The sequence below is a fragment of the Solanum pennellii genome, chromosome 4 (assembly GCF_001406875.1).
Source record: "Solanum pennellii chromosome 4, SPENNV200".
Taxonomy (NCBI): Eukaryota; Viridiplantae; Streptophyta; class Magnoliopsida; order Solanales; family Solanaceae; genus Solanum; species Solanum pennellii.
The window spans coordinates 62,651,092-62,663,739 of record NC_028640.1 but is presented as its reverse complement, the minus strand read 5'-3'; the positions used below and the strand labels follow the sequence as shown (position 1 = coordinate 62,663,739).

The following is a 12,648-nucleotide window of genomic DNA, read 5'->3' as shown; positions in this document are numbered from 1 at the left end:
GGGGGGGGAGGGGGGAGGCTTCAAAAGGCATGTGACTTGCAATATACACTTATAAATACCTACCAGCATCTACTCTTTCCAAGACCTGAACCTTTGTGCATCTCAAGAACCTAAAACTAATATAGCATCTTCCCCTGCAAAACCACATATTACATTTTAACAACAAAGTAGGTACTAAAGCTGGAAAACAAGTAATATGAAGCACTTGGAAAAGCATGTCTTTTTTTCTTAGAGCGGTGGTGTCTGGGCAAGCATGCACACCTCGACTATTCTATGAACCACCCCCGAGAATTCTTAGTTTTTTATCTTTACTATGAAAAGATGAGGTGTTGTAGTGGGGTAGGGGGAGAGGGAGAGAAATTGTGAGGAAGAGCATACATTAGTCTTCTTTAGCATGTCTTCTGGTGTTACAATTGTCGCGATCGGAATCAAAGCCCAAGCACTTGAGAAATGCTTGTTTGGCTAGTCCAAAGTAATTGCAAGGGTGCTCTGTACGTACACAACACTTAAAAATGGCTGTGTCCTTTTCTGCAGATCCTTCTCTTTCTTGAGATTCATCTGCCCTGATTTCACGGCTAGTGCTAGCTTCATTTTCTCCTTTGGCATGTTGGTTTAGGTTCCGATGCTGAAAATACTAAATGTTCAGAAAAAAGAGCTCTTCGAATTTAACAAAAGGAAATAATCGCAATTGCATGTTACATCAAGTTAACAACTTTCACAGATTATATGTACTGTGAAACACTAAGTTGCAGATACATTTAAGTAACTAGAGTAAATACAATTAGTTAGTTACAACATTATTCCAGCTAAAAACTAAGTTTTTTCAGCCAAAATATCATCTACTTTGCCTCTCATTGTAAGCAACAGAACAACATACCAGTACAATCCCATAAGTGAGATTAGGAGAGGGCGATATGAACACAAACCTTACTCCTACTTTCTAAAAGTAGAGAGGTTGTTTCCGTAAGACCCTCGAGTCAAGAAAAGAAAAAAAAATTGGGCATGAAAAGGATATACAATAGTGACAAAGCCGTGTTGACAATAATTGAGTAAAGAACACTAGCAACAACAAATAATACGATAACTGAAGCAAAGGAAACATGCAATAATAAAATTGAAGAATACAATAGTAGGAGAGTAATAATAACATAATAATCCTGATAAGGAAAAAGTAATTAGCGCTCAACTACATACTAACATTTTACGCTAATCCTCAACCTCCAGATCCTCCTACCCACCCAAAGCCATATTGGCTCTCATTGTAAGCAAAGCGTAGAAATATATAATCTTGGAAAAAACAGCAATAACTACCAAGAGATAATTGACCATGAATCTTTCTGTTTCTAGCTGAACAACAGTCAATCAGAGGACAATTTATTCACAGAAAACAAAACCATAATTTTGGTACTTAAATTGAAAGTAGCTCAAATCACAAACAAATGAACACATTTATTAAGTAAATGAATTAACTAGCTCATAGAAAACAAATATGGGGTGAAACTTATCAAGTGAAGAAAAAGGGTGAATAGAATATAACTGCTTAATAAAATATCTGAAACATTTTTTTGTCTATTTCTTGTACCACTCTCTTTAATATGTCTAATACAGGATAAATCTGTGTAGGTCCTAACAACACCTATTGTAAAAAACAAGAAAGTGCCCTTTCCATACACAGTTACTTTTGGCCGTGTTACAGACAGTATCTCAAAACAAAGAAGTCTTATGAAAGAAGAGGTCTCAAAACAAAACCAAAAAACCATAGTACAAAGGGTGCTAAGCAAATAAAATATTTCATTAATTATAAAAAAATAAAAATGGACATGCTAACAAGCACCTCATAGAATATGTCTGTGTACTTTTGGTAGCCAGCTAATGCAAGCAAAATCTAGGTGATAAGAACACATGTCTTAATAGTATATCTGTCTTGTTACTCTCCTTCTCAATCTCTCTCTCCGCTCTCATTTTTTAAACAACCTCGGAAGCTGGCATGAATAAAGACCAGTCATTTAGCTGGATGGATACACCAAAATGAAGAATCACACCAATGCAACATTTCAATTATAAGAATCACAACGAGATAGTATTCAATGATATAATGGGTCGATCTTAATTAAACCATAGACTTTCCATTATCATTCTTCTAAACTACATTAAGCACAAAGAATATTTGGCAAAATGGTAATTTTAAGACTTAAGCTAGTTGCCTCTATTGCTGTTTAATTTGAAACTTCGAACACAAATTGTATCACAAAATCAAAATAGTCAGCAAAAGTAAGTTCATTATAGGTAAAAGTGGAAAACAACTGCCCAATCTATCCAAAGAAAGAATGAAGGTTCAAACTTAGAAAGTATTTTATGCCATACTCAAGGGAAATGAAATGACTTCCAACAAAACTACAACTATCTACTTCATTTTATATTTTTGATAGTGTTCCGGCCCAGTTTCCACGCACATCGACTAATTCCATGAGATACATGGTACCTCCCTCCAACAACAAGTACCAAGTAACTTTGTCCATCAAGGCTAGGATAGCTGGAAAAAATCAATTAGGGGTCATTTGGTGGGAGGTATTAAGAGAGAAAGTCACATATATTATGTATTATGTATGGTATTATTTAGTATTATGTTTGGTAGAATGTTTGGGCCTAAGTGTAGTATAATGTTTGGTATAATGTTTGGGCCTAAGTATAACTAACCCATGGAATAGTTATAGACCCTACATGGTATTATCGGATGTATTACCAGTACCTTCCATTTGGTGGTATTAGTAACACATTGGATTTAATACCATGGGATTATCTATGTAAAGACAAACATATCCCTCTAATCATTTTAATCATTTTATTTATTTTTTTTATTTTATATTTTATATTTTATATTTATATTAGTAAATTTATTTAAATAAATTAGCTTACAAATTTTATTATTTAGAGAGAGTTGTTTGTTGATAAATAAATGCAATATTTAAAATGTGAGTTGTTTAACATTTACTAATTGAAAAGACAAATATATCCCCACATGACGTTTGTGATCAGAATTGAATACATTATTTGTTGATTTATATGTGATTTCTAATTGTTTGTATTTTGAACACATTCATAAATTTGCATACATATTAAAACTACAACTTGCAATTTTTATTGTAAATGTAGATGATTTATTCGATTTTACTATTGTTAACCGTATTTTCGATTTTAAAAATAGATGGTCTATCTATTCTAAATTAAAAATTAACATTTTTAAGTCATTAATTTATTAAGATAACAACTGTTTAGCCTCAAATAATTCAAGTGAAAAAATAGCAAACATGACAATAAAATTGTTCTTCCCCTAGCTAGTTAGAAGACCATAAAAAAATATTGTCCAGCAATTATCTATCTTGATCGATTACATAAAATAGAAAATCTCATAATAATGCAAGGGTATAATTGAAAAGAAATTTGTTGAAGAGTTTTAATCCAAACACAAGATGAGGTCAAAAGCAATGAACCAAACACTTGATAAAAAATATACCCTACATTACTAATCTCAGCACTAGTCATCCCTGGACGATTAATCCCTACACGACTAATTCCTACATTATTTATTTTTCTAACAAACGACCCCCCGAATGTTTGTCTTTGGGATAGCTGAGACCTCATGTTTTCAACACACTATTCTATTTCATTTTGCTTTCACTTAAATTGCCTACATCTAGCGGTCCAGAACAAGAGTTCACCATTATCTACAACCTTTGCTTTTTGGTAGAAAATATTAGTACTATTATCAACCTTTGTGTGAAATTAGGTATTAGGTCTAACTCACACTCCAAAAGTTAGCTCAAAGGGAGGAGGATTGCTCAAGTCTTATAATAAGGAGTCCACTCATCTCATTAAGCACCGATGTGGGGCTTTTGTCATACTTTAACACTTTGCAAAGTGAAAAGTGAAAGTTGAGAATTCCATGCTTTGGCCGGTGGCATAAGCAATATAATTCTCGTAACTTGACAAAGACTTGTGCTTTTCTTTGACAACAACCAATCCCACCAGCCACCACTCAAAAATAATTCATTTTTTTTTCTGAAAGATTAATGGAGGATGAATCATTTTTTTCCATTATCGAATAATTACAGAAAAAAAAATTTGAAGATGTACACACCTGAATTGACTCAAAAAAAAAAAAAAGCTTTTACATCTCACAAATATTCAAAAGTATTTGTTATTATACTATTATAAGAAATGTCATTATAAGAATGTATCATTTCTATTATTAATTATTATCTCATTTGACCTTTTCCCTCGTCAATTGGCCCACACTCAAAATAACAAGCATTTTCCAATGCACAATTAACGATAGTACTTTTGTTCATCTCTGCAATTGAAATTAAACATCAAAGAACAGTGAATTAAAATGGTAAAAATACTATGTACTAATCATCTAGCAATTAAAACATATAATTTCAGACTTAATGCAACAAAAAGAAATCCAAAATCATCTCAGAAACAAATCAAACAAAAGTTCTCATTTCCACTTTAATCACAAACAAAAAGAGAAACCACACAAATAAATTAGGGGAAAAAAAGGAATTTTTTTCAAACCTGAAGGATTGTAATTGCATTAGAGGGCAAAGAAGAACCTTGCGAAGAAGTTCCAGAAGTAGAGTTATTTGAAAGATCCAAAAAACTAAACCCAAAGAAAAGAAGCAACACAAGAAGAATCATCACCACTAACTGAATCCAAATCAACCACGGAATTTTAAAGCTATCAATTATCACTTCATCCCCAAATTCATACATTTTTTCTTCAGAAAACAAAAAAAAACTTTCAATTTTTGTTTTCTTCCAAATGGGTTTGTGGGGGGGTTTACAAGAAAAGTGGTGACTGTGAGAAGAATTTATTTTTTCAAGAATCTTCAAAGGGTGTTACAACTCTAGGAAGACGCAACCATTTGGAACTATTTGGTTTGTTTTGCACAAATTCAATAAAAGGGTATTTTGGTCATTAAAAGGTTCGCCTATCAAACAAGAAAAAGCGGATAAAGTGGGAGTTAGGCGGTAGGGTACCTTTCTTTAACCCAAAACATTGTATGTATCATAATTGCGATTGTGATTTTATGGATATACATATATTTCGACTCCAACATCACTTATTTTTAAAATAGAGATTTTTTACTTGTTTAAATATTTTTAACCTATTAAGAAAATATGATAATTTTTTTCATATTTTAGTTTAAGCATTTGAAGGAATATTGATTGTATTAAAGTGTTAACCTAATAAGGGAATACATGGGAGATATATATAGGAGATATAGGAAGGAGTACTAATCCTAATAGGACTAGGATTAAGGAGTACTAATCCTAATAGGACTAGGATTAGTACACAGTAAATACTAATATTATTTAATACTATTTATTTAATACTATCTGTTATTATCCCCCCTCAAGCTGAGCTGAGCGGAAGCGAACGGAAGCTTGGAACTGAGGTAATCGTGCTGTCGGCTCGGGAGAGGCTTGGTGAGAATATCAGCCGGTTGTTCTTCAGTGGGTACATACTGCACAGTCATGGTGCCGGCCTGAACTTCATCGCGAACAAAGAGACAATCGGTATCAACATGCTTCATTCTGGTGTGTAGGACGGAATTCTTGGCCACACAGATGGTTGATTTGTTGTCACAATAGAGAGCAGGAACAGTGTGAGTGGCGCGGAGTTCGCGAAGAATATATGTGACCCACATGGTCTCAGCAGCAAGAAGAGCAAGGGCGCGGTATTCAGCTTCAGTCGAGGACCGAGAGACCTTGGGTTGTTTTTTTGTACACCAGGAGATCAGGTTCGGCCCCAAAAAAACGAGAAACCCCGATGTAGATTTTCTGTCATTTTTATCATTCGCCCAATCTGAATCTGAGAAACCCCGAAGCTCCAAGTCCCCGGGTCGAATGAGTAAACCACGACCAAGAGTGCCAAAAATGTACCTGAGAATGCGTTTTAGACAATGGTAATCATGTTCACTTGGTTGATGCATGCGCTGAGCAACTCGGTTGACAGCAAACTGGATGTCAGGACGGGTAATGGCCAGATACTGTAGAGCCCCAATGAGGCTGCGGAAGTGGGTGATATCGGCAAAGGGGGTGTCGGCTCCATTCGTAGACGAAGAGACTGCCATCGGTGTTGGTTGACTGGTGCATTTTTCCAGTCCAGCTTTCTGCAACAGATCTCGAGCATATTTTGACTGATGAAGAAACAAGCCGCTGCCTGTCCGAGAAACCTCCATTCCCAGAAAATAATGTAACGGGCCAAGGTCCTTCATTTTGAAGGTAGTATGCATAGCTCGAGTGACATCCTGAATGAGAGCTGCAGTAGAGCCTGTAATAATGATATCATCTACATAGACAAGAAGAATGACTGTACCGTGTGCTGAATGTCGAGTAAACAGACTCGTGTCGTGTACGCAACACGTGAAGCCGAGTCCCTGGAGGAACGTTTTCAGACGTGTGTACCAAGCACGGGGGGCTTGCTTGAGCCCATACAGAGACTTCTGGAGTTTGCAAACATGTTGAGGGAAGCGGGGATCAACATAGCCCGGTGGTTGCGTCATGTAGATAGTTTCATCAAGCATGCCATGAAGAAAAGCATTGGAAACATCCAACTGATTGATGAGCCAATTGTTGCGCACGGCGAGTGACAGTACCAGGCGAATGGTTTCCTGCCGAATAACAGGACTGAATGTCTCGGAGTAATCAAGCCCATACTCCTGATTGTAGCCTTTAGCAACCAAACGAGCCTTGTACCTGGAAATACTGCCATCCGCATTGTGTTTAATTTTGTACACCCATTTACAGCCCACTGGGTGCCGCCCATGGGGCTTAGGTACAAGAACCCAAGTTTTCTGATCAGTCAAAGCCTTAAACTCGTCATCCATAGCATGACGCCAATAAGCATTTTTTGAGGCAACAGAGTAGGTTGTTGGTTCACTATCGGGAAGGGGTGTATTTGGTAGTATGGTAGCCTGAAAGGTTTTGGGTTTAAAGATACCGGATTTGCCACGGGTTAACATGGGATGAGTATTGGGGGGTGGCACGGGCGGTGGTGATTCGGGGGTGGCCGGGAAGGACCCAAAACGGATTGGGCTGGAGATGTTGTGGGTATGGGGTGGTTCGGGTTGGTTGTGAGTGTGGGTGGTGGTTGCGGGTGTATTGTGGGTGACGGTCGAAGGGGTGATGAGGGGTGGTTGGGTAGTGGGTGGAGGTGTGGGGGAAGGTGGTGAGGGACCCTGTGAGTATGTTGGAAAAAGGGGAAGGACGCCAATGAATGATGTATTTGTGGAGGAGGAAATAGACTCGTAGGGAAACTCATTTTCGACAAATTTGACATGACGAGATATGTAGACTTTATGAGTTTGTGGGTCAAGACAGCGATAACCCTTGGAGGTAGGATGATAGCCCAAAAAAATACAAGGACGGGATCGGGGTTGTAATTTGTGAGTAATATGAGGGCGTAGCCAAGGGTAGGCAAGACACCCAAAGACGCGGAGGTTGGTATAATTGGGAAGTTCTTGGTAAAGGAGTTGATAGGGTGATTTGTTGGAGAGAGTGTGACTGGGCATTCTGTTAATGAGGTAGTTTGCGGTGGCTAGAGCTTCTACCCAAAAGGAGACAGGGAGATGAGATTGATGTAGAAGAGTAACCACCGTTTCAATGAGATGGCGATGCTTACGCTCAGCCACCCCATTCTGTTCGGGAGTGTATGGACAGGAGGTTTGATGTATAATTCCCAGGGATTGCAGAAACTGGCCAAAGATGTTATTGACATATTCCTTTCCATTGTCACTTCGAAAAAGTTTAACATGAGAATTGAATTGTGTTTTGACCATTTTTTCAAAAGTGACAAAGGTGGTGTATGCCTGTGATTTGTGTTTTAGTGGGTACAACCAAGTGTATTTTGTAAAATCATCCACAAAACAAATATAATAGCGAAAACCAGCAAATGAAGGAACAGCAGTAGGACCCCATAGGTCAGAATGAATAAGTTGAAAAGGTGCAGTTGTACGCTTCTCAGATAAAGTAAAAGGTAATTTATGAGATTTAGCAATTGAACAGGAGTCACAATTGTTTACATGAATGGAAGAAAAACCTAATTGAGACATTAAAGAATTTATTATTTGAGTAGACGGGTGACCCAGACGACTGTGCCACAACAGACTGTGGCCATCAGCCGAAAGAGCCACCGGAGCCACAGGAACGCTTTCTGAAACTGGGTGGGCAGACGAACTTGTGCCAGGAAGAACGTACAGACCATGCTCACAGGGGCCCTGAAAAATCACCCTCTTGGTAGTATTGTCTAGGATCTGAAAATCATTAGAGGTGAACAAGAGTGAGCAATTATTGTCTTTTGTGAATTGGTGAACTGAAAGGAGATTGGATTTAATAGAAGTGACGTGGGTAAGGTTACCTAGGTGAAAGATAGCGGTGGGGGTTTTAATGGTACCCGTGCCAGTGTGAGAAATATTAAGGGACTCACCGTTGCCAACAGTAATACCATTGGAGCCATGATATGGATTTGGAGCGTTAAGCTTGGATAGATCAGAAGTAACGTGCATGTTGGCCCCAGTATCCAACAGCCATTCAGAGGAAGGGCCGGCTTGAGATGCATAATTGGCACGGTTATCACTATTTCGGCTCTCCTCATACCGAAACCAGCAACGAGCAGCGGTGTGTCCTGTTTTCTGACAGATTTGACAAGTTGGACGATCCCGCTCGTAAGTGCCCTGCCCGCCGCTGGAAGATGACTGCCCGCCGCTGCCGAAGGAGTGCAGGCTGTTGTTGCTGCCGTGCTGCTGACCGTCGTACGGCGGACGACTGCCCTGCCGACCGCCGCGCCCGCGGCCTCCGCTGTTTCTGCCGTAGCCGCCGCGGCTCCCCTGCCGGCCGCCACCACGCCCCCCGCGATAGTTCTGGCTTGCGGTGAGGGCGGTGGCCGGCTCCATAACAGCGGCTTCTCGGAGAAGAAGTTTGCTCTCCAGATCCACGTTGATTTCTTCACTTTTTAGCCACGAGGAGAGAGTAGCCAGGTCAACGGGCGTTGGACTGATGCGAACCGCCTGTTTAATGGAGGAGTAAGCTGATGGGAGCCCCCGAACGACGCACATGACGAGATCTTTTTCGGGAATGATTTCGTTCACGGTGTCGAGGGCTGTGATGATGGTGGAGACCTCGTCTAAATACTCCGCCATAGTTTTCGTGCCTTTGGTAATTGTGTGGAGACGATCACGCAATTGAAAAATATGAGAGTGGGAAATTGATGCATAGCGTGTTGCGAGGGCCGTCCACAGGGCTGAAGCAGTTGTGTAGGATCGGACGTGTTTCTGAACCGTGGGAGAGATGACCGCAATCAAACATGATCGGATCTGGCCATCCACGGCTTTCCAGGCGGCATGGGCCGGATTGGTTTTTTCTGATTTGTCCGTGGCGGTGATGACTGCCGGCGGCGGTTCTGTGCTTCCATCGACGTATTTGAGAAGGTAATTGGCCTCAAGGGCTGTAAGAACGGTGATTTTCCATGTAGGGTAATTTATGTCTGATAATTTTTCGGGAATTAGGGCATGAAGATGCCTGAGAAGGAGTTTAACGCCAGAAGGAAGTGAATCGAGAGGATCCACCTCGGTTGTCATGGCTGCCGCCGCCCAAGAGAAGAGAGGGAACGATCGGTGCCCTAAAGAGAGAAAAAAACCTAGAGAAAAGAAGATTTAGGTTTTCTGGCTCTTGATACCATGAAGGAATATTGATTGTAATAAAGTGTTAACCTAATAAGGGAATAAATGGGAGATATATATAGGAGATATAGGAAGGACTACTAATCCTAATAGGACTAGGATTAAGGAGTACTAATCCTAATAGGACTAGGATTAGTACACAATAAATACTAATATTATTTAATACTATTTATTTAATACTATCTGTTATTAGCATTAAATATTTATTTTTTAAAATATTAATATTTGATATGATATAATTTGGTAAAATACGTGTATCATTATTTATTTTCTTTACAAATATATCTAATTAAATTGTAACAAGTAAAAGTGAACGAATAAAATATTAATCATAAAGGTACTTTTAGATAAATTATTAATGCAAGAAGTATATTTAGAGCAATTATTAATTGATAATGTTTTTATTTAATTTCACATAATTTAAAAGTATATCATTTTCCTGAAATATATATAATCTACACAGATAGACAAGTTGATGAAGTACCAAGAATAGTAAGAGGATGAATTGACATATTCATCTCTCTTATCCAACTTTCAACTATTTCTTCTTTGAAACAAGAAAGAAAGTTTATTTAAAATTATTTCACTCAATAAAATTAGCAAAAATATTTAATTATGACTATAATTCTTTTAACGGATATTATTACAAGTCTACAATCTACAAAATATTTTTCTCAACTGTTTGTTAGAAGTTATGTTAAGAAACTCTATTCATATTAATATTAAGAGTCTATTTGACATTGCTGCTAAAAACTGCTTATTTTTAGAAATGTTTTTACAATATAACGTTTTAGAAAACACTTTTTTTAAAAACGATTTGTACTCACAAATTATTAAAAAATATTTTTGATAAGCAATTTCTGTTTGGCTTATTTTATTTTATTTTTTTAAAAAAGTGTTTTTGATAATCAAATTACGAAAAAATACATGTATCAGTGTTAATTAATTAAAATGTGCATGTTCAAATTTTCAATTAATATCATACATAAATAAATATTATTGAAAAATATTGAAAAGATGAATCTTTTTGTTATTTGTTACTCAATATTTTTTGGATTCAATCTTAGTAGTTGTCCTTTTTTTTTGTTAGGGAAAATGCACAAGTATCCTCTAGAATATAATCGAAATTTTAGAGACACACCTTAACTAAACTAAGGTCTTATTACCCCTCTGAACTTATATTTTTTGTAATTTTGTGCACCTTTTGTCTTACGTGGCACACTCCGCGACTCCACGCAATTAAGGCGCTTGAAAGATATTTGGATGCCATGTAATTAGCCGAAAAGGTGCAAAAATTACCAAAAAAAAAAGTTCAGGAAAGTAATAGAATCTTCGTTTAGTTAAAGTGTGTCTTTGAAATTTCGATCATAGCCTAAGGGGGTACCGTTCATTTTCCCTTTTTGTTATAGTACTCTAAAGTTTTAAGAAATTTAAATTTAAAAAAAAAACAATATGTAGATTAAGAAAAGAAAATTTTGTTATTTGTTATTACATTTTTGGGAGAGTCTAAATCTTTAGTTATTACTATTTTCTACTCATGCAAAAATATTGTTGTTCCTTTCACTTCTAATTCTGTAAATAATATATACAATATAACGTATAAATAATAATATAAAATAAAAAATTTATCATATAAAAATAAAAATAAAAAATTGGATAACAATCAATCAAACTTATGAGATATGTTAATTAATGAGGGATACATTGATAAATATGTATACAAGTAAAGGAGATTTTAATTTTAAAAAAATAATTTTCTGCTTCTACTTCTTCTTTTTTTAAAAAAAAAACACATTTTTAAAATTTCTTTCCAACATCAGAAAATTGGTACTACTTCTCTTTAAAAACAATTTTAAGGATTTGCCAAACAGTTAGTTTTTCAAACAAAAAAAGTGTTATTTCTAAAAGAAAAACCACTTCTAGCCTCCCATTAACAATACCAAACAAATTCTAACACTTTGTTTGGATCATTGTTACTTATTGCTTCATAATGTATTATATTGTATTGTATTATATACTCTATTATACTATATTGCATGGTAGACACATTGTTTGGCTACACTATATTGTTTGTTGTTGTTTAATATTTTAATTGTTTGACTTGATTGTATCATGATGTATTATAATTATAAATTTACTAAAATATTTTTAATTATTCTAGGGTAGGAGGTTTGAATAGAATTAAATAATATAAGGTAAATGGTAAAATAGTATTTTGAAATATTATGTAAAGATATGATTAGAAAGAAATTAAGTAACAATAAGAACACACCAAATTAATTGTTCCATAAAATAAGAATTTTCATTGTTCATTATAAATATAATATAATGGATAATAATGAAACAAAGTGTAAATGTAAACTATAATATACATCTTTTGGTTTCTACATAACCAATGCTTATGCCTTTTGGGGGGCCCAAATTTTTTATCAAGAGTACATTATGTATTAATTTTTTTATAGGAAAAATTGATTATTTGTGGTAAAAAATATAATTTTTTTAAAAAAAACATTTTATATATCTATTTTAACGCCTTTTGTATTTTGTCAAAAATATGAATCAATAGTAAAAATAGGTTGAACAAAGTAAATTACAAATGATCTTTTTTATTTTTTTTTTTTTAAATTTTAATTTCAAGCATTATAACAAATATATTAAAGTGGGGTATATCAAGTCATCATTTTTTTGAATTGGATTCTATGGTTCTATCTTTATTTAATATTTGTGAACTTATTACCTGTAGATGTCACGACCCAAAACCGGGGCCGCGACTGGCACCCACAATTTCCCTCCTATGTGAGCGAACCAACTAATCTAACCCTTATCCATTTAACATATATCAACAGAAAATAATGCGGAAGACTTAAACTCATTAAATAAAACAAATCAACATCTATTAATT

General features: G+C 35.9%; 1 protein-coding gene across 2 annotated transcripts; it reads right to left on the bottom strand.

Annotated features, from left to right (window-relative positions):
- Positions 1 to 5: 5 nt before the first annotated feature.
- LOC107017144 lies at positions 6 to 5,009 on the bottom strand. 2 transcript variants are annotated; one of them, XM_015217416.2, is made up of 3 exons: positions 4,579 to 5,005; positions 379 to 625; positions 6 to 134 (listed from the first exon to the last, which is right to left on the bottom strand). In XM_015217416.2, the coding sequence occupies exons 1-2, from the start codon at positions 4,774 to 4,776 to the stop codon at positions 380 to 382; spliced, it is 444 nt and encodes a 147-aa protein (XP_015072902.1). In that variant the 5' UTR covers positions 4,777 to 5,005; the 3' UTR covers positions 6 to 134; position 379. The 2 variants fall into 2 exon arrangements, with proteins under 2 accessions (XP_015072902.1, XP_027772059.1); XM_027916258.1 differs by lacking the exon at positions 6 to 134 and having other exon boundaries at positions 178 to 625; positions 4,579 to 5,009.
- Between the last annotated feature and the right edge of the window lie 7,639 nt (positions 5,010 to 12,648).